The sequence below is a fragment of the Podarcis vaucheri genome (genome assembly GCF_965113315.1).
Source record: "Podarcis vaucheri genome assembly, chromosome: 1".
In the NCBI taxonomy this organism is placed as follows: domain Eukaryota; kingdom Metazoa; phylum Chordata; class Lepidosauria; order Squamata; family Lacertidae; genus Podarcis; species Podarcis vaucheri.
The window spans coordinates 54,869,874-54,891,708 of NC_138759.1; the positions used below are offsets into that span (position 1 = coordinate 54,869,874).

The 21,835-nt window shown below is 42.3% G+C and overlaps 1 protein-coding gene and 1 long non-coding RNA gene across 6 annotated transcripts in view; one reads left to right on the top strand and one right to left on the bottom strand.

Annotated features, from left to right (window-relative positions):
• Window positions 1-21,835, top strand: part of LOC309535004 — a 654,277-nt gene that overhangs the window by 470,958 nt on the left and 161,484 nt on the right. The gene's annotated exons all lie outside the window — the stretch shown is intronic.
• The window catches only part of EXT2 (exostosin glycosyltransferase 2), an 81,091-nt gene that overhangs the window by 19,193 nt on the left and 40,063 nt on the right, over window positions 1-21,835 (bottom strand). For all 5 annotated transcript variants that reach the window (XR_014220255.1, XR_014220256.1, XM_082224859.1 and 2 more), the window contains 3 exons: window positions 20,410-20,541; window positions 11,320-11,509; window positions 1,382-1,548 (listed from right to left, as the gene is read on the bottom strand). Coding sequence is in view for 3 of the 5 variants with exons in the window: in XM_082224859.1 (XP_082080985.1) it covers window positions 1,382-1,548; window positions 11,320-11,509; window positions 20,410-20,541 (489 nt within the window). In the remaining 2 variants the exon portion in view is untranslated. The remainder of the gene's footprint in view (window positions 1-1,381; window positions 1,549-11,319; window positions 11,510-20,409; window positions 20,542-21,835) is intronic.

Consider the following 21,835-nt stretch of genomic DNA (forward strand, 5'->3'; position numbering starts at 1 on the left):
TCATCTTCTCCTCTCACACCTTCAACTTCCAGCCAAACCCAATGACTTTTCCTAAATTATTCTGTAACGTTCAGCACTGTCAACATCTTTGATTTCTATAGCTTCCACAATGCTGAACTCCAGGAGTGCTGAACCTCACACCCTTGGAGGGCACCACAAAATTAATGTGGCCTGATGACACTGTCAACAGCAGGGCCAACAGGTACTGGCAACAGTGCAATCAGCACGTACTCTCTCGATCTTTGCTAATCCTGGCTACCACCTGGATGCTAATTTTCTTTTTGGGGGAGAAGAGTCTCAATAGGGTTGTAAGTTATACAGATTTTCTATACCTTTTATCAGTTTGTGTTCAGGCCTGGTGACAGGACTGCACTGCTCTTGGTCACCTTGATTGATGACCATTATCGAGATAAGAATAAGGGGAGTGCGACCCTGTTGCTTCTGGTTTAGCTCTTAGTCCCTTTTGATGGCATCATCCTGGACAGACTCTGTGGTCTGGCTCCTATCTATGGGGTTAGTTTCAGAGAATGGTACTGGGTGATTGCCACAGACAGCTGCATTGTGAAGTACTGCTGGGCACACTCACACCCCCAATATGAAGCTGTTGGGGATGATCTTTAGGAAATTTGTTGTGTGGCCATGCAAGCCCTAAACCAGTATCTAGACATAGTAGTGGGTTGGATGAGGGCTAGTAATAGCTGTAGCAGTTACTCCAGGATCTTCGAAACCCTTCTCCAGGGACTCCTGCCAGGTAGGGTGTGGCAGGTGGTTATAGGGCCTTTTCAGTGGTAGCATCCTGGTTGTGGAATATGCTGTTTTATTTTCTGCTCTTGACTTACTTTTATGCTGCTTCATATTTTATGGTATCATTCCTATGGTTATTGTATATTTAATTTGTTTCTATTTTATGTTAAGCTGTCCTGAGAGCATTTTGGGGAAGCCTATGTCATAATAATCATCCAATGTGCTGTAGACAAACTTTTGCTTATAGTAGAAGACTAAACAGGCAACACAGAAAGACAGGTTTTGGAAATCCCCAAAAAGCGTCATGAGAGAAATACAAATATAGTTTCCCCTCTGCTTCTGTCCAAGAGTTTCATCTTTCAGGCTCTCTGGCACACATCTTTATGTGCTAACCTTGCATATGAGTTGGAAAAGAACTATAACTAATCCTCCCTCCATGCTGGGGAGCAAGGGCAGCAAAATGCAAAGATAATATTTTCTGAAGATTAACAACATTTCCTGGATAGCTGCAAGAACTTTATGCTGATTATGCATCATGGCACTACTTGAAGGTTAAGAACATTTTAGCTGAGGATTTGTCCCCAGAAGCATTTAACTCAATCAACTCAAGTCATGCAAAAAGCAGAAGCCGTCTTACCTCATAACCAAACTGCAGCTCATCTGATGTCAACATGATTATGTCATCATCAATGGCCAGCACTGCTTCCGTTTCAATCTCATTATAGGGGAAGAAGCGGTTACTCAACTTGTTTTCTGTGGTCCGTACAACCTTTAGTGGCACTCGAACCTTCGGCCAAACAGTTTCTGTGAAGAAGAACAAAATCTAAGATTTTATTTGCGTTTTTGCTGTATCTCATCTGCAGTTTTATTACACCTTAACCCCCCACCACCAAGTCCTTGTGCATGTACTAGGCCATGAGTACAGCAGGACAATTAAACTATGGGAGGGATTCACTTGACAAACCCTGTCAGTGGAAGCCCTACAATGGGACTGTTCTTCCCTCTCCTCCTCTCACAAATGGCTGTATGAGAACCCCAGAACAGCATGCAGTGGGAGGGGAGAGGGAATAATTTTGTCTGGCAAGCTGATATGCTTGCACTGATGCAACATTTATAACTGCACAACACTGAACTTCATCCAATGTATTCCGACACTCCAATTAATTCAAATAACCTTGAGATACAGGTATGACTTTGAATACTACTAGCATTAAGAACATACATCATTATTTAATACAGGGGTAGGGAAACCATACGTGTGTGTGTGTGTGTGTGTGTGTGTGTGTTTGCATGCACACATTCCAACGACTGATGGGGCAAAAGTAGATGGGACAACCCCCCCCCCAAAAGGGGAGGAAAGTATGTACCTCTATCTTCCCTTTGTTACAAATACACATCACCAGACACCAAGCACTCAGCACTCTCTAACACTCATACATGCACTCCAACACATCAGGCAAGCAGGTCAGGGACTCACTCAGTACTCCCAGCCCTCTCCACTCCAGATCTGGTAGAAGGGGGTAACTGGAAAGAACCCTCTGCCTGCACTTTACAGAAAAGGCAGGCAGAGGGCTCACTGCCAATCATGGCATGGTGGTGCTTAGCACTAAGACCAGACAAGAGATCCCTCTCCTGCCTTTTACTCATAAGGAGACGTTCTCTCTGATCTTAGTACTGTGGCACTGATATCAGGCCTAAGAGATCCCTTCAACTGTTCTGTGACTGACATCATATGGCATTAGTAGGTACACATAAAAGATGTACATGAAAACATCTCTGTTTCCTGAAAACACAGTTGATGGAGATTATGGTCAGATGTCCATTTTCACTGCTAGGAGAGTCTGATTTCATAGTTTACAGAGAACTCCAAAAGAACGTATAAAGTTCTGCACACTTCAGATGCTGGCATCCAAACATAATACCTGAGACAGCTTCCTTAGGAAAACTGTACCCCTTTCCAAACCACACTAAACAACTATGAAAAGAAAGTTTACCTTGGAGGGGTTTTAAGAAAGGCGGAATTGGCCCAGATGAGCAAAAGAAACAAGAAATACAGAGTGAGAGGTTTTGGAAATATAATCATTTCAGTTTCCTACTCCAAGGTGGCCCTTGTTAAAACTAAAAAATGTTTTATATAATTAATTCTTACTAGCACTCTTACTGAGGCCCTGGTTCAGTGGCAGAACACACACTTTGTGTGTACACAAATACACACAAGCTACAGAGAGGGGCAATAAAGTATATACTCCAGAAAAGGCTAGGTATGAATCAGATGAGATGGAAGAGGAACGGAGCCATGTGAGTATCTAGTGAGACACAAGAGAAGATGAGAGGAGGAAACAGTGGCTTTCTAGAGCAGTGTTTTTCAACCTTTTTTGGGCAAAGGCACACTTGTTTCATGAAAAAAATCACGAGACACACCACCACTGTGTGCGGAGAGGGAGATGTCAGAGCCCCGCTGCTCTCTATGGGGAATCGGATGAGAGCGGACCGCCTGTCCGCTCTCATCCGATCCCATCCGATCTGATCCCCACCCAGGATGGATGGAAAATAGGGTGGACACAGTCCGGCGCCCGCCTAGTGGGCGAAAATTTGACTTTTTAAAAAATCTTTCGAATTTTTCAATTTTTCCCACGGCACACCAGGCAACATCTCACGGCACACTAGTTCTAGAGCCATGTTCTGTGACACTATGATGACCTAAATATAAGTTCATTATCTAAACAAAAATTCTAGTCACTCTCAGTAGTAGACAATTTAATTTTTGTATGTTTTTGTGTATTTCCTTAACTCCAAACAATTGCAAGAAATCAACAGACAGATCCTGTTTACTGAACCGGGTGACCTAAGGCACTCTCTTAGTTTAGTTTTACCTCAAAAGGTCATAGTGAGAAGAAACAGGCTAAGGCCAGATGTGTCACCCCACATGTTCTTTAAGGGAAGGTTGGGATAGACAGATAGATATCCATCTTTAGCAGGTTGTGCATCATTTCAGCTTGAAACAGGAAACATTTTTATTTTTTATACTGCATGTAAATAGAGATAAGTTCACTAAATTAATATCCTTCTACTGTCAGCATTGCTAAGGAGCAAGAATAAACTGTGTTAGAGATTCGTGTGTTATCTAAATGTTATATAGGTATAACTACCAACAGTGAAGTGAGGATGCTACGGAGGTGACAGCAATTTCAAGTTGTAGAATATGGTGCGGCAATAGCAGTGGAAATGAGATCAACTCTTAACATTGTAACTTTTACCCACTCTGCATAATTTTCTTGAGCTTAAAAACCATCAGTTTAGAGTTAAATGTTAATGAAAAGTTATTGGATAAGAAGGGAGAATTATAATAATGTTTCTGCCTACACAAATATTTCTAGCAGCAGACATTTAGACCACAATATTTATTTTAGCAAATGCAGACTAAGTGAAAAACATCAGTTTCTCCTATAACACTGCAAAGCTTCCAAGCAGTCTCTTTTTTAAAATTAATATCCTATGTGCAAGTCATATGCATTTGTTGGCACTCTGGCTGAGCCGACAATCTTCCTTACACACTGAACACTCTGCTAATGATGTCTAACTATCTGTTTACATACATGCAGCCAATAGCCCTCAAAGGCTCTTTAATACTCCGGTGAGAGAGCATTTATGGTTTTCTGAAAGATTTGATACTTGTAAGGTGACACTTCTGAATTCATTTGTTGTTGTTTTTATTTATTTCATAAAATTGATAGAGCACTTGATTGGGATTTTTAAAAGCAAAACAAAACAAAAACAAAACACCCCTTAAAAGATAAAACAGTAAAATCAAGAAAAATGTACAACCCTACTTTAAAACATACAAAAGTTAAAATACTAAAACATATTAAAATCATTGCAAAGTGTGGACACTGCCACACGAAATGATCAAGTTCTTTTAAAGATAGAACTGGTGTTACAGGGCACGTGTAATAGTGCCAATTCTGCTGATTGAAGTGGTCGAGTGGGCAGATGTGGCATAAGGCGACCTCATAGGTAAACTGGTCCCAACTTGTTATGGGCTTTATATGCTAATGTTAACACCTTGGCCCAGTAGCAAATTGGCAACCAGTGCAGATCTCTGAGCACAAGGCCTCACTCCTGTCAGCAATTGTGCTGCAGCAGTCTGCACTAACTGCAGCTTCCAGATTAATTGTGAAGGAAGTCCCACATAAAAGTGCATTGCAATAATCTAGTCCTGAAGTATCTAGTGCATGAAATACGGTGGAAAGGCGTTCCTGAATGAGGAATGGCTGTAGCTGTAGAACCACCCACAGTTGGTAAAAGGCACTTATAGCTACTGAGGCTACCTGAGCATCCAGTGGCAGATAGATCCAGAAGCAACCCAGACTGTGAACCTGCTCCTTCAAAGGGGAGTGCAACTCCATCCAGGGCAGGCAACTGACCAGTTTCTCAGACAATGGAGCTACTCATCCACACTGCCACTGTCTTGCCATGATTCAAGCTCAGCTTTTCTAACCCTCATCCATTTCACCACGGAGGATTCAGATGTTATGGAGAAACAGAGCTGAGTGTCATCAGCATACTGATAACACCTTGCCCTGAAACTCCCAATGACCACTTCCCAACGGCTTCATGTAGATATTAAATAGCATCAGAGATAAGATAGTCCCCTGCGATACCCCAGAATGTAGCTGCCAGGGGCCAGAAAGGCACTCTCTCAATGCTACGCTCTGGACTTGGTCCTCAAGGCAGGACTGGACCAAGGAGGCAGAGCACAAGTTCTAGATTTTGTGCAATTAATAGTTTCAAGCTACGTCACACAAAATTATGCCTGACTTCAATTTACACGATTTATAATCTTGTAACATGTTTGTTAGTATTGTTTCATTATAAAATAAAACAGAAGAAGCACACTTCAGAAATGTCAGGTAGTCATTGAGATACTAGGGTGGGGGCTTCAAACTTGCCTGTAACTTTACACTCTTAAAGTGAACACTGGCATGAGTTCATTTTATTTCCCTTTAATTTTTCTAAGCCTGTAGCGAAGGCTTACAATATTTTTTATTATATATCCAAGTTACAAATTGAGAATTGGTAATACATAAAGAGAGATGAATTTATGCAGTTACTATGGGGCCATCAATGGGGAATTGTGGGGAGAGGTGGATAAGCTAACTGCCTTTATATCCACCGATGCGGTAGCCAATATTAAAAGCCAATTTCAAATCTGAATTTACTGTAGGGCCATCATGAGCAAAAATTACCTTTGATGTTCTCTTACTAGTTCCCATTAATGTATATCAAAAATACAACTGGTTCAAATAACAGAAAACGTACCTGACTTTGCTCAAAGCCAGAAATGTGTTCCCTATACAGCACTGGCCAGGATATCCTGCATTTGATACTCAACCAGGTTAATGGTCCCAGCTTTACTATAACCAATTAAAAGAGAATAGCCATAAATGTGCAGATACTACCGTAGGGTAATAAACTAGACCTTATCGTTGACAGCGGTGTGCATTACTAACTTCAAACTCATTCCTTGTCCTAATCCATCAGAAACTTCCTGGCTTTAATAGGCTATAAATGGCAGAAGCTTTGAAGTCCAAGGATTAGGAGCCGTAATAGACAGACTGAATGAAAGACTTAGTGAAACCAAGTTCTGCTATCCTACCAAAGAGCTAGGTGGAACGAACTGTATGCATTTGAATTAAAACAAATTAAATTAAACCCCTCGACAGCAGACCAGGACATTCCACAACCTATCCAAGTGTTAAAAATACATAGATGAAGGGGGTAGCTGGCGGTCACATAAGAAAGTTATTAAAATACATACCTATTAGAAAGTAAAGCTAAATAACTAAGTCTCAGTAAGGAAACAAACCTATGACCTTCAGGGCCAATTATTTTTCATGTCAACAACTTAATATATTTTCAACAGTATATCAATGAAAAAGGGTTATATAATGATCTGCTACAATGAACAGAGTTTTAAGTTTAAAAATAGTGAAATACTACTTGGCCATGACAATTTTGCTATCAAATAATTTGGCTTCATCCAAATCTCAGGATTAAATAAACGAACATGTACACACACAGGGGAGAGATGGTAAGAAGCCATGTGAGCTTAAGAAACTCAATGATTGTTCTGCTCTCAAGAGGCAGGACACTTATACATTTTATAACAAAGCTTCAGATAGGCTTCTTTTATTAAAGGTACAAAAATATTTCACCCAAATGCAAAATATTTCAGTATCTATGAACTACATGCATCAGATAAAGCTGCCCAGTAATCAACTGATCAATCAGTAATCAACACAATCAGCCCCTTTCTACCCCAAATCATTTCTAGTATTCTATTTCTTTGACACACTAAAAGCACAACAGCTCAAAGTACTAGAAAGAAAGTGCATGTTTTTATTTATATAAATAGAAAGTGGAAACACACACCCAGAAATCAGGGTGTGAACTTGGACAGGGCAACAGACACAATTCTGGTATATATACATACACCTTTGTGTATGTATGAACCTCTATGTATGAAGACATGAACCACACCTACTTCTAACGTCCCTCACACAACTTCTCAAGAAACACAAAAGGAGGGATCCGGATCCCATACGCCTTCACTATTCTTTTGTCCAGTTGCTAGAAAGAAAGAAACAAAAGAGACAGCACTGGAGGAGGATGGACCCCTAAATAAATCTCCACTCCTAAAGCAATTGTTGGAGCTTGGTCTGGGCTGTGGAGAAGGGTGCAACATGCCATGTCCTTTTCTTTATCCCAAGCTGACCAACGATTCTGAGAAGTTCTGGTGAACAGCAGTAGGCAGTCAGTGACTTCTTCGCCTTGTTGATACCACTGCTGCCTGCCCCAAGAAAACTGGAGTGTAGCAGGTTCAAGGCATATGCTCAAGTGTGGAAGGGAAGAGTGGACAGCAAGTTACTCCATCTTCCTCCTAGCTTGGCAGCATATCCAATCCATGGTTACTCAGCAAGTTATGGCTGGTGCAATCACTTTAGCTTTGACTGTCTTTGACACCCCTACCTGGGTGGATGGAGCAGCCAAGTAATTTCGTTGTCCCCGAGAGGGGGCAATGACAATAAAGATATTATTATTATTATTAGAGATTCATAAGCAAGCACAATAGGCTACAGCGTTTATTCGTTGTAGGCCATTATAACCTGTACTCTCAGCACTCAAGTGCTGTAAAAGCAGTTCACAATCAGGGATTCAGGTGAAAATGGATTCAAATAATCTTCCAAAAGTGCCTGGAGCTGACAAGCACCCACTTGTGCACTTTACTGAAGAGGGGCTTTTTCACAGGAAGTCAGTACTTGTTGCAATACTTAGAATTCAGGGAGGCTCTCTTTAGATGTGACCTTGTAACTGCCCATTCTAAAGGTAGCTCCTTCCATCCAGGCAAGCAAGAGGCATTAACAGAGTTCAAGGGCACATTCAGCCAGGCAAAAGCACTCAAAGAGAGTGCTGGGGAGGGGGCATGGCCTGACAGTGTCCTGGAGGCCTGCATCCCTGGGTTAAACATTCTGACTTTGAGAATGCGTTCTTAGATTCTAGAGAATTTCAAGCAATGGGAATTTCAGCAAAAGCAGGCTTCATGCAGAAATGCAATGTTCAATTATACACTTGATAATTCTATTACCTCAAAGCAAGAAAGTGAAATTCACTAACCGTCAATTAACATTTACTCATCACTGGTAGGTGAACATGCAGTTTGGTTGAGATGGCATATAACATTCTAGGGTCTAAGCAGTAATTTCATGGGACATTTGAAATATACTGATATTAAAGTTCATGAAAAGGTTCACTGTTAAATTTTGGTAGGATTTGCTCTATTTAGAAGAACAAGAGTACAATGAAGTGAGAACTGAAGGTAACAAATAGGGCTTGGAAAAGCAATAAGCACTGGCACACCAGAGTCATTCATGAGATGAAGCCTAGCTTTTAAACAATTGGTCAGTATTTTCATGAGTATGGTCTGGCAGGGAAGGAAAACTTCCATTGGCAAACAGTCTGTGGTTGCTTCTGACTTAATAGCTGAACAGAGCAGCACCCAATATTTTATTTTAAGTGCATATTTTCCTTTTATAGTAATATTTCACGACTTGCCAAGTAAGTGATCTACTTTGTGATTTTGAAAATCTGAACATGGAAGTTGCATAACTTGTTTAAAAGGAGACAAGGGAAGATAAATAATTTGTGGAGTTAGTTATAGAATCAAGAATACTTGTGCCTTGAACCACTGTATTTTAATTTCTATTCTGCTTTTTCTCAAGATGGTTATACTGAAATTAAATTACATTTAGGAATTCACATTACTGCACATCTACTTAAAATCTGGGCACTAAAAGCCATTAAACAGTGAAGTACAGTATCCACAACATTTCTCAAAGGCTTCAACTTTCACAGTGTTCTTAACAGAGTTCCACAACTGATGGACAATCACAAAAAATACAGTGGTGCCTCGCAAGACGAAATTAATTCGTTCCGCAAGTCTCTTCGTCTTGCGGTTTTTTCGTCTTGCGATGCACGGTTTCCCATAGGAATGCACTGAAAATCAATTAATGCGTTCCTAGGGAAACCGCCTTCAGACCAGGTCCGGGGACAGTCTGTCCCCGGACCTCTTCTGAAGGCTGGGGGGGGGACAAGGGCTTTTCTTCCCACCCCCAGCATTTTAAAAAACCCTGGGACAGCGGAGGACTTCTCCGCTGTCCGGGGCGATCTTAAAATGCTGGCGGGCGGCATTTTAAAATCGCCCCGGACAGCGGAGGACTTCTCCGCTGTCCGGGGCGATTTAAAAGCCCCTGGGAAGGCAGGCAGGGGGGACAAAGACTTTCGCCCCCTGCCCGCCTTCAGAAGGTGTCACCGCCCCCCCCGCCCCACTTCGGAACAGCTTTCCGAAGTGGGGCGGCTGGGGCAGGCGTCCCCGCCCCCCCTCCCCACTTCGGAACAGCTTTCCGAAGTGGGGCGGCTGGGGCAGGCGTCCCCGCCCCCCCTCCCCACTTCGGAACAGCTTTCCGAAGTGGGGCGGCTGGGGCAGGCGTCCCCGCCCCCCCTCCCCACTTCGGAACAGTTTTCCGAAGTGGGGCGGCTGGGGCAGGCGTCCCCGCCCCCCTCCCCACTTCGGAACAGCTTTCCGAAGTGGGGCGGCTGGGGCAGGCGTCCCCGCCCCCCCGCCCCACTTCGGAACAGCTTTCCGAAGTGGGGCGGCTGGGGCAGGCGTCCCCGCCCCCCCCCGCCCCACTTCGGAACAGCTTTCCGAAGTGGGGCGGCTGGGGCAGGCGTCCCCGCCCCCCCTCCCCACTTCGGAACAGCTTTCCGAAGTGGGGCGGCTGGGGCAGGTGTCCCCGCCCCCCCTTCGGAACAGCGTTTTAAAATGCTGGGGGTCGGGAGCGAAGCGCTGCCGACCCCCAGCATTTTAAAACCTTCCCGGGACACGGGGAGATTTTAAAATGCTGGGGGTCGGCAGCGCTTCGCTCCCGACCCCCAGCATTTTAAAACCTCCCCGGGACACGGGGAGATTTTAAAATGCTGGGGGTCGGCAGCTAACGCTTCGCTCCCGACCCCCAGCATTTTAAAACCTCCCCGGGACAGGGGGAGATTTTAAAATGCTGGGGGTCGGCAGCTAACGCTTCGCTCCCGACCCCCAGCATTTTAAAATCTCCCCGGGACAGAGACTTCTCTGCTGTCCCTTGGAGATTTTAAAATGCTGGGGGTCGGCAGCGAACGCTTCGCTCCCGCCCGCCAGCATTTTAAGATCGCCCGGGGCAGGCGGGGGGAAGGCAGGCGGGGGGAGCAAAGACTTTTGCCCCCCCGCCGGCCTTCAGAAGAGGTCCTCTTCTGAAGGCCGGCTGTGGGTGAAAGTCTTTGCTCCCGACCGCCAGCATTTCCCTATGGGCTTTCGTCTTGCGATGCAAGCCCATAGGGAAATTCGTCTTGCGAAGCGCCTCCAAAACAGAAAACCCTTTCGTCTTGCGGGTTTTCCGTCTTGCGAGGCATTCGTCTTGCGGGGTACCACTGTACTTCTCTTTCCTCAATAGTATGGTCAAAAGTAAGCTCCAAAGAATATTGTGCTTAAGCTGTTGTGGCAGGTATGTGAAACCTTGGTACCACAGACTTAGTTAGAGACAGCAGTGGTCCTAATTTGGCTCATGAGGCATTTTCCTCCAAGCCAACATTGTATATGACATCAGCTGTGGTGCAGGTCAAGATGTGGCTGTTAAGGAACAATCAGGAACCTTAAAAGTGGTCTCCTGATTGTTTTACGATTAGTAGAGCTTGCATCCAGTGCCTTTTTAATTTAGAGGACAGATGCAAGCCCTGCCAGAATCAGCAACACTCAGGAACTTTGGAGAGCAATTGATCCCTGCTGGAAGAGAGGCTTTAAGTCACTGCCAATCAGCGTTTGAGAGGTGACTTCAAGCCCCAGTGAGTTCCTTCACAGGCATGGCTTGGAACATCCCCATGCTTATGAAGGAAGCTCTTCTGTTTTCAGTATGACATGACTTCAAGCCAGGGTGGAAAGGAAAAATGGGTCACCTCATAGGAGGAGCTTGGTTCCCCACAACTTACCTTCTGGTGGAACTTTGTTCTGGTTGTTCCAAACTACTAACAACTTTGAAAGGCTGGGCACCTTTGAGACTTCAGTGATGACTCTAAAGAGGCTCTCAACCCGATCATAGGTCAGGACAATAGCAGTGAAGCCTTGCGACTGAGGTGGAATCAGCGGAAGAAATAGTGGATTGCTTACGCTGCTCCATTTCTGCAGAAAGGAAAGAAGTAGGATTAAACAAAGGTCACCTTTCAGTAATAAAATTGGAATAAATCAACTGAATGCAATTTCCATCATTAGGACCAGATCAGCACACCAACATTAAGCATTTTAGAGGGAAAACTGGTCTTTGAAAGCCTCTTTTTGTGATAAAACACCAATATCGGTTAAATATAAACATGTTCTGTGCATTTGCTCAAGTCATAATAAAAACTATCAAGTATGTTCAGGGCTACCGGAGAATAAAAGACAGATTTCTGGAAAACCAGAAAGATTCGGCTGGCTTGAGAGCAGTACATGTGAAAAGGATCTAGGAGTCTTGGTTGACCACAAACTTGACATGAGCCAACAGTGTGACGCGGCAGCTAAAAAAGCCAATGCAATTCTGGGCTGCATCAATAGGAGTATAGCATCTAGATCAAGGGAAGTAATAGTGCCACTGTATTCTGTTCTGGTCAGACCTCACCTGGAGTACTGTGTCCAGTTCTGGGCACCACAGTTCAAGAAGGACACTGACAAACTGGAACGTGTCCAGAGGAGGGCAACCAAATGGTCAAAGGCCTGGAAACGATGGCAGGGGGTTGGACTCGATGGCCCTTGTGGTCTATTCCAACTCTATGATTCTATGATTCTACCCTGGCTTGCTTCTTCCCCACATCTCTCTTCCCAAAAGGAAACTTAATCTTTATATGAATTCAGACTAGGCCAACAAACAGAAAACCAGCCTAGTGCCACAATTTCTGGGGGGAAATGAAGTAAAAAGAGGCAAATTAATAAACCTGACACAAAATGGGCACAAATTAAAAAGAAAACATACTCTTGGTTCAATGCAGAAGGATAAAAAAGCAACCTTCAACAAAAATAGGCTTGTTCTATGGTTTTAAACAGTCTACCTTTCAAGCATTTAAAAAAAAGAAAAGAGGCAAAGATCAACTTTAGTTATTTACTCCACGTAATGTTCCCTAAATAGTTTTAAAGACTTATTTTACCATCATAAGGAAGCCAATTTAGCTGGCAGAGATACAGATAAGGCACAGTAGAGCCAAAATGTAGAGTCCCAACAGAATGCATTTTGTAGTATACATTTCTTTTCCCAGTGACACAATCAAAGGCTAACATTAAAGAATATAGACAGGGGGAAAGCAGATTTTTTTTTTAAATCTAGGCCTATGAAAAACTAGGGCATTAACTTCACCCTTGCATAGGACATTGTAACATATTGGCTAGGATCAACAGAGTCTGATATGCAGCTAAATAATTTTGTTGCACATACGGATATTCTCAATTTTCATTTCCAACAAGAACCACTCACACTTTATTGAATAGTGCTCTAGGGAATCTCCCAACCATCAGGGGCAGCTGGAAGGGGCGTGTGTCCTAAAGAGACCATCCTTGCCCAACCTACTGGCCCTCCAGAAGTTTTGGATTACAACTCCCTTCAGCCCCAGTAAGCATGGCCCATGATGGGAGATGATGGGAGCTGTAATACAAAACACTACAGAACACGGCAATAGTTTGAACAGTGCTGGAGCGGAAGGCTTACTGTGATGCAGTCATCTACTAATGTTCATAGGAAAGTCATTTAGATCTTCTCTGCAATAGAGTTTTGCTAGATCCTCCCATACACTAATTTTACCTGGGCACCAAGTTTTTTTATATAGTTCTTTTTAATGTGGAGCAATCTCAGCGTCCTCCACTGCATTGAGGACTTTTAAATAGTAGTAACAGCACCATGACTAGGGAGTCACTGTAGATTAAATAAAACCAGAGTAATAAGCGCCATCTCAGAAAACTGTCAGACAGCACAATTTTGAATCATTTAATGGCATAGCAAGGTCAATGCACAGCTCTGGGTACAGCATGTTACCCAGAGTAGTTCAGTCAGGAGATTACTGGTGCTTGAATGACAATGGGTGTAAAATGGTGCAGTAGTATACCAGCAAGAAATGATTAGAAAAGATATGCATTTTTCTGGAAAAACTAGTCTCTCTCTCTCTGTGTCTCTGTCTCTGGAAAGGTATGGTGTTTCCTACAATATTTTTTACAATGTCTGGACAAAACATTAAAAGTAGCATTCTTTCAAGCTTCATGCCTGCAATGGCAGGTTGGGGAGCTTATTTGCCACTTAAAACAAGACGGGGTGCCTACTCATATGTAAGTTGTTCTTTGGCTCTTGTCTTCCACTGTTCATCTGTTAATCATTACATGTACATACAGTGGTACCTCGGTTTATAAACTTAATCCATTCCAGAAGTTCGTTCTTAAACCGAGGCACACTTTCCTTAAAGAGGCCCCCCGCCACCAGTGCCCTTCCACCGTTCGGATTCCGTTCTTTGACCGAGGTAAAGTTTGCAAACCAGGACACTACTTCCGGTTCTGCGGAGTTCGTAAACCGAATCGTTCGTAAACAGGGCTGTTCTTAAACCGAGGTACCACTGTACTACAAATGCAGCACAGGAACAAATGATGGGCAGGGCAGACAAATGACAAATGAAACAAAGCAACCAAAAGCTTCCTTTAAGTAATCTCTAATCAATTGCTGGAGCTCCAGCACTACAGCTTTGATTCATGGCTATGGCAAATGAGGCAAATTGCCTGACCCTATTTACTACTGATCCCAGTAGGTTTGCCTTCAAAATGAACAATATCATAAAAGCAACATTTTATTTTTTGATACTAGTACTATGATGGAAATTCTTATAGTACATTTAACATCCAGCACATTTCTAAGTCTAGATGAAGAAATGTAGCATCTAGGCAGCTGTGCCACTTTGTTGAAAGGAGCCCACTGTGTAATTGAGACACTGGTAAAGAATGGCTGAGCTAGAATATGTTCTGCTACTCTGACATCCAACAGTGAACGCCCCCACCTCAAAAATAATCAAGTTTCCTTAGTTGAGAGTAACATTTCAAAAGGGCATTTAGGCATTGCTGAAGCACCATTAAGAGCCAACCCCCTGCTGCCTGCCTGAAAAGTGTGTCTACAGTCTGGGACCTCTTGACCTCACTTTCGGCAGGAAATTGGGCAAATTCAAACCTCCATGATTTACTTGAGTCTTACAAACTTCTGTTGGAGAAAGGCAAACAATGCAGGTAATTAACTCAACAGAAGCCTAATTAAATCCCTATTATAGAAGCAGGGCATGAAATTGATGGTGACATAAGGATGGTTCTTCCCAACAATAGAAAACGCATCAGTCAACATTTGTTTCAGGTGCATCCAGGCCTTGTATTGGAGATCGCCAACTGATCTCTCTCACTCTCTCACACACACACCCCACAACTGGTACTGATGGTGTAATCATCCATCACTTTCTTTGACAAAGTGCTGACACTCAGCCATGGCTCAGACAATTCTAACTCACTCCCCACCCCCAGCTGCCGGCTTCCCAACGCTCAACCAGCTAATATTCATTACAGGAGCCACAGTAATTAACCCAAGACTGATAGGGTATTTATCGTGAATCAGTTTTATGTACAAGCCATATCCAGTTGCAAGTGTCAACTCTGCAATGCAACAGGGCTCTCACATTGCTCGGTCTGGCATTCCTGGCTGTTTGACAGCGGTCTCCTTTCCGCAGACAGCAAAAGAAGCCAAAGCACTGGAATCCAGAACCTGAGTGGGAGGCTGGGAAACTGGCCTAACTTTTGGTGATGATTTTTTTTTTTTAAGGAACATCTTCACAAGAAGCGACTCATTTGTGTCAGACTGCCATTCAGCAAAAAAAACCCCAAAACATTTTAAAGTTTCCATTTGCTACTGGAGAATTTATTTCCTTTGCTTTGGCTAAGTGAACTTTCTTCTTCTTTAACTGCATGCAGTATTAAAACTATTTTAAGACTCAGTAAAGAAAGAAGAAAGTTATCCCCCCCACAAAAAAAAACCTGATGGAATTCACTTCTCCTGAGATATGAAGGACTCTGAACCTCACCCCACATGGAAAGAGAAAAACTTCATAAGGGTGGGAGCTTATCTTATGAGTAATAAGTGAGAATGACTGATTTCCCAATGATTAGTGTATAATCATTTATAGTGTTTGTTTCTGAAAACATCTGTACTCTATCTCCAACACAATTACAACAATTAAAAATACAACAGAAGTTATGTGCCAACAATGCAATACCCAAGTCAAAGAACACTATTGTGATGTTAAATTTATTTTCAAAGGCAATATATAAATATGTTGCATAAACAATCAAGTGGAATAAATCCCCAAGAAAGAGAACAAAAATGAGAAGATAGAATAATGCTCCTGAGCCACTTCGCTGGCACAGACTGGAGTGCAGAAGGAAGATGAAGACCACCTGCCTACTCAGCCTGCGCAACCTGCAAGCAGGATCTGAGCACAACAACTGTGATTCCCCACATGTGATTCCCAGGAACTGGTATTAAGGGGTATGCTGATTCCAACAGAGCTAACAGCCATTACTGATAGCCTGATCCTCCATGAATTTGTCCAATCCTCTTTTAAAGCTGTTCAGGTTGGTGACCATCATCACCTCTTGTGGGAGCAAATTCCATAGTTTAACTGTGTGAAGAAGGACATTGTCTCTCCTGAATCTTCTGATGACCAGCTTCACTGAATGTCCCTGAGTTCTAGCACTCATTTTCTTCATGCAATGCATGGTTTTATACACCTCAATCATGTCCACACTTAGTTGCCTTTTCCTCTAAACTAAAAAAGTCCCAAGTGTTGTAGTATTTCCTCATAGTGCCTTGCCCTAACCCCGTGATCATTTTGGTTGCCACTTTTCTGAACTTTTTCTGGATTCTTTTTGAGGCGATAGGACATTTTTGTTGAGCTAGCCAACACAATTTGAAGATCCTGTTCCTGGTTACTCACTCCTTCAGTCTCGCCCACATGCTCGTATGCACACTATGAGGGTGAATATTACTCCCCCATTGCTGGATTGCTAACATGGTGATAATAAAAGTTTTTTTACTGTTCTCATGAACAAAAGCAGTGCTATTTTCCTTCCCTCCTACAATTTTCTTCTCAGCAGCCATATTTTATTACTTTGTGAAATCATATTCCGTTTGAACCATAATAGACTACTATTATGAAAGAAGTAAGGAGGATTTAATGATACATTGATCAAAATGTTCTTTCCAACACATTTTTAATACTAAAATTATACTTATATCATTTTTCCAAGGAAGGGTGGTTTGGGGGCTGTGTTTTGTTTTAAGTATCTATTGTCACCTCAATGCAGTTTCTATTATGAATTACCTGACAAGGAATACCTTTGTTTTATTTTGTTCTGCAAGCAGAATGTACTTCCACTGAATGCACAGAGACAACATTTCCCCCATGCTTCCCATCCACAACTTGTCAAAGGGCAAAACCTGAAGAGCTCCTTCCATTTACAGAAAGAATTTGGATCCAGGAGGCAGCTCCCACTGGAGGAAAGGAGAGTGGCCAAAACGGACACCTATTTCTCCTTCCCTCTGCAACCCCTCCAACCTCTTACATGATTCTGTAGGGTCCTCAAACCTTCCAGAGCAGATTTTGAGGGGACATAGTGAGGTGCAGGAGGAACCAATTAAAAATGCCTCCTTTATTCCACCTGAGGCTGTGTCTAGTTAGCAAAGTTCTGTTCTGGGGAAGTCTTGATCCAACCCTTAATGCTGTGTTAATTTGCATAATATGTCTTGAACATAATTTCTCTTAATGCAGAATTTGAGTTTCATAATGAATATCATCAGTCACTTCTTCAGTAAGCAAAGCACTCTAGTTTACCTAGGCTAAAACTAGCACTCAAACTTGACAAGCAATTGCTTGTTTGTTTTCCCCCTTTTCAGCCAGCATTTTGTAATAACCCAGCAGCCAAGCAGGCACTTGGAACTTCTCTTTAAAACTAAAATCCTGATGATCAGCTAGTTTAAAAGGCGAAAGGGGGGTGGATTCAGTCGCATCCTCCTCCACTCCACTCCTCTTCCCTGTCGACACCTGATCAGTGGCAGTTTGGGTGGCGGTGGCAGTAGGTGTATAAACCAAGCAAAAACTCTACAGTGGTACCTCGGGTTACATACGCTTCAGGTTACACATGCTTCAGGTTACAGACTCCGCTAACCCAGAAATAGTACCTCGGGTTAAGAACTTTGCTTCAGGATGAGAAAAGAAATCGTGCTCCAGCGGCGCAGCGGCAGCAGGAAGCCCCATTAGCTAAAGTGGTGCTTCAGGTTAAGAACAGTTTCAGGTTAAGAGCAGACCTCCGGAATGAATTAAGTACTTAACCCGAGGCACTACTGTAGTTTATTTACATTTCAGGCTATAAATGGTCAGAAAGACAAAGTTCAGTAAAAAAAAAACACCCTACAATTCTAGAACAAGTTTTCTACTACCCTTATCCATGACAAAATAAAAATTAACTAAGGTGCAATGGTATTTTGTGCATTGCTATTGCTGAGTCTACGCATACAAGAAATGGGAGCCTTAAAAAAGAAGTCACCCGTAGAGTATGGATTTTATGCCCCTTTAATTTGGTCTGAGCTCTCTCCATGACTGAGAGTTTCCATGTTTTGTTAAACCAACCTGTAATAGGTAGCAAATCTACATTTTTTTCATTTACCACTAACAGAAACTTAGCAGCTGTTAGCAACGACAAAATTAGCTTCTACCTAAATGTTGGCATGGCCTTGACATCTAAGCACCATGGTGTCTGTGCATTTTTAACAGTTTCTGTATTTACTCCATTAATTTTAGGGGCAAGTTTCTCCAAGTGTAAGTCATAATTCACACAATGACTACGCCTGTTACTTAGTCCAAACAGACCAGGATCTACAAAGATCTGTTGGCCAGTCCAAAAGAAAAACCCTGTGCTATTTTAATAGCTGTTCATTGAGGTGTCTCTCAGGTCTGACAAGTTACTCATGTGAAAGGAAATATATTCTCCTCAAATAAGCAGGTAAGTGTCCAGCTACAGAAACACTTGAACATTTCCAAAATTTTAACTGATACGTTGAAGTGTCAAGTGATCTGAAACTAAAATGGTTCAATACAGTTTTCTTTAAGTGGACATTTTTTGGGCTACATCTGTGCCAAAACCTTCAATCAAGCTGCATATAGCTATAAAGTGTATGGTCTTAAGAGGCCTTTGTCGTTACCTTGTCCTACATTTTGTAGGATAGATAGCATAAAATTTCACCTGGAAACATTTCTGAAAGATATTCAGCTGATGCACTGTAAAATCTTTTCCAAACAGTATGTTTAGTAAGTTAAAGTACTCATGGCAACAAGCATAGCTTTAGTTTTTATATAAAATGCTTTTCTCAGACCACTGCTAACACGATGGCTCAATATAATAATACAGTATTGATATACATCATCATGACATCTAAACCCACTGGACAGTAATAAAACTCATGGGTGTTTTCTGTTTTTTGTTTTTTTAAAAACCCTATCAAGATCAGTCCTTTGAGAAAAGCAGGAGTGTTTTTCAAAACCTACTATAACTTAACTTTGCACGACTAAGGCAAACTGCTTAGACTAGAACAGACAATATATTAGGGACGCTACATTTGACATGAGGTAGGAGAATATATGACAAGTTCAGCTGTTCAGGTATGTGAATCTGTAGCGTGTATAGCATGGATTTGGTACTAATTCCTTGTGTTTGGATAAGTGAATTTTTGTATAACAAGCATTTAGATAGCAGTATCTTTGTGTAATCGGCTCTCCCTGAGGAGCTCAGAGCAACTGACTTATTGGTCCCAAGCAATCTTTCCCCAAGATGGCTTATACTAGAAGAGCTGCTGAGTTTCAGCAGTAGAACCTTCATACCATTCTCTGCACTAGCTGCTCTCTCACTCTAACTTACACATGAGCCATTCTTTGAACTATTTATCTGTTGTTTCATTTAGTAGGGCATCTCTTTTCCTGTCTCACAGCCAAGTTGCTCTCTAGCAGTCAGTCACAGAGAAAATGGAGGTCTGCTGAGAAAGTACATTTATTGCTCTGCATACAGCAGGCCTCCTGGCGATTATTAAAATAGTGGTGGTTAAACTACAATTTACGACGCCCCTTTTGAGAACACTGAAACAGCAATGACAAAACAGAGCCATACATTTTGTGCCATGGTGCTCAAAAGGTGGCACAGGAGTACTCCCTAAACATGCAATAAACTGACAAATATGAACACTCCCTTGACTCTGCAAGTGTCATAGGGGTAGTAAACCAATAAATTAAAATTCTCAGTTAAAAGGATGAGGGGAGTCACAGGTATTGTTTTGCTACACACTGGATTGTATCCAATGGAGTGCAAGAGGACTTCAACTTGCACAACAAGACTTCTGCTTTCATTTCCTCCCTGCTGTAGCACCCCCAAAATCTACTCTGGAGAGTCCCTCTGGAGTAGAAGCTTGTAAGATGTCCTAATTTCTTTATTGGAGATTAGTTACAATTTCAGCTTCCACATTTTGCAATGTAATCATGGAATAGCACCAAAATTCAGCAATAATAATCAGTTTCTATTGTCAGACACAGCATGCCTACTGAACACACAGCAATCACTCACTTGCCATCCTGAGTCCAACATTTACTATTCTCAGTCAAAAAGCTTTCCCAGTCCCTTTCTTGGAAGTGCCTCTGCTAACAAGTAGTTCAAATTTCTTAAAGCAGAAATGCGTGCACTTATCTTAAGAACTGTTTGCAATGGCCCAAACTAGACTTCTAACATACGACAATAGCTTAAGACTCCCATTTTAAGAGAAAAAGAAAAATAGCGTAGCAAGCTAATACACAAATATTTCCCTTTAGGCTATATTTTGGACAAAGTTAAGTGAAATTTGTGTTTACCAGCAAAATATAAAATATCAGCAGATCACAATGGGAGTCTATTTTTGAAGAGGCCCAGTATATTAAATTTAATAGAAATACAGCTCTACTTACAATTGCTGGGGGATCATTCCATTCTTCATATGATGTGGCAGCATATGGGTAGATCCTGTCATTGATAATCTTGAGGGTTGCCAAAGCAATAGCTTTCATTGATTGAAAGTAAGCTTCCCAGAACCATCTTGCCTGCAAAGAATAATGAATAGTATTTTCACAACATATTTATGTCAGACAGAAATATCAAACATCTGTATTTGGTTGAAACATATATGTGTCACATGCAACTGTCACTAAGAAACTGAATATTTGAATATGTTCAAATATATAAAAGGATGTCACATAGAGGAGAGAGAAAGGTTGTTTTCTGCTGCTCCAGAGAAGCGGACACGGAGCAATGGATCCAAACTACAAGAAAGAAGATTCCACCTAAACATTAGGAAGAACTTCCTGACAGTAAGAGCTGTTCGACAGTGGAATTTGCTGCCAAGGAGTGTGGTGGAGTCTCCTACTTTGGAGGTCTTTAAGCAGAGGCTTGACAACCATATGTCAGGAGTGCTCTGATGGTGTTTCCTGCTTGGCAGGGGGTTGGACTCAATGGCCCTTGTGGTCTATTCCACTCTATGATTCTATGATTCTATGAATCTAGGATGGGGTTTTGAAGACTAAAGCAGATCTGGTTCTCAATGACTCCACCATGTTATACAGAAGTTTCTCCTGACAGTGGGCTGTTTCAGCCCAGACGGATCCCACAGAGTGATGCCGTATACACATAGATTCACTAAATCACCACAGCTGTCCAACCTGGAACCCTCCGGATGTTTCTGATGCCAACTGTCATCAGCCCCAGACAGCATGGCTGAAGATCAGGAAAGATGGGACGTGTGCCCCAAACATCTACAGGGCATTAGACTGGGGAGGCCTACTATATACACATCATCCATGCACATTTAAAACTAGTGTGCCAGCTGCACCTATTCCTGGAGCCGTCCAATCTGACTACAATGATGCACACCTTAGTTACGTTCATTCATTCATCCTTAGTTACATGCTGTTTGGATTAATGCAATGTGCTTTCAAAAAGTGTTTGGAAACTTCAGTGGATCCAAGATGCTGCGTCCAAATAGCTGACCCAAGCCAGTTACAAGGAGAAGAGAATATCATTGTGACAACAGCTGCACTGGCTACTGGTTCATTTTTGGTCACAATTCAAAGTGCTGGCTATGAACTATAAAGCCGTACATATCACCCAGTATGAGCCTGGCTGGGCTTTAAAATCTTCTACGGAGGCCACCTTCACAGGTAGGTTTGCCATGCACCTAATTACAGACAGCAATTTTGGAGTCACTGGTGAGCCTCCTTAGGGAGGATATGGCACGGCAGGAAAACATGGCCAAAAAGGTTGATCAGACTTGCATTTCTTGTTCTTTAGGCAGTAAACACAATAATGGCAGTGTACCTAAAAAGCAGGAGAGGCAATGGG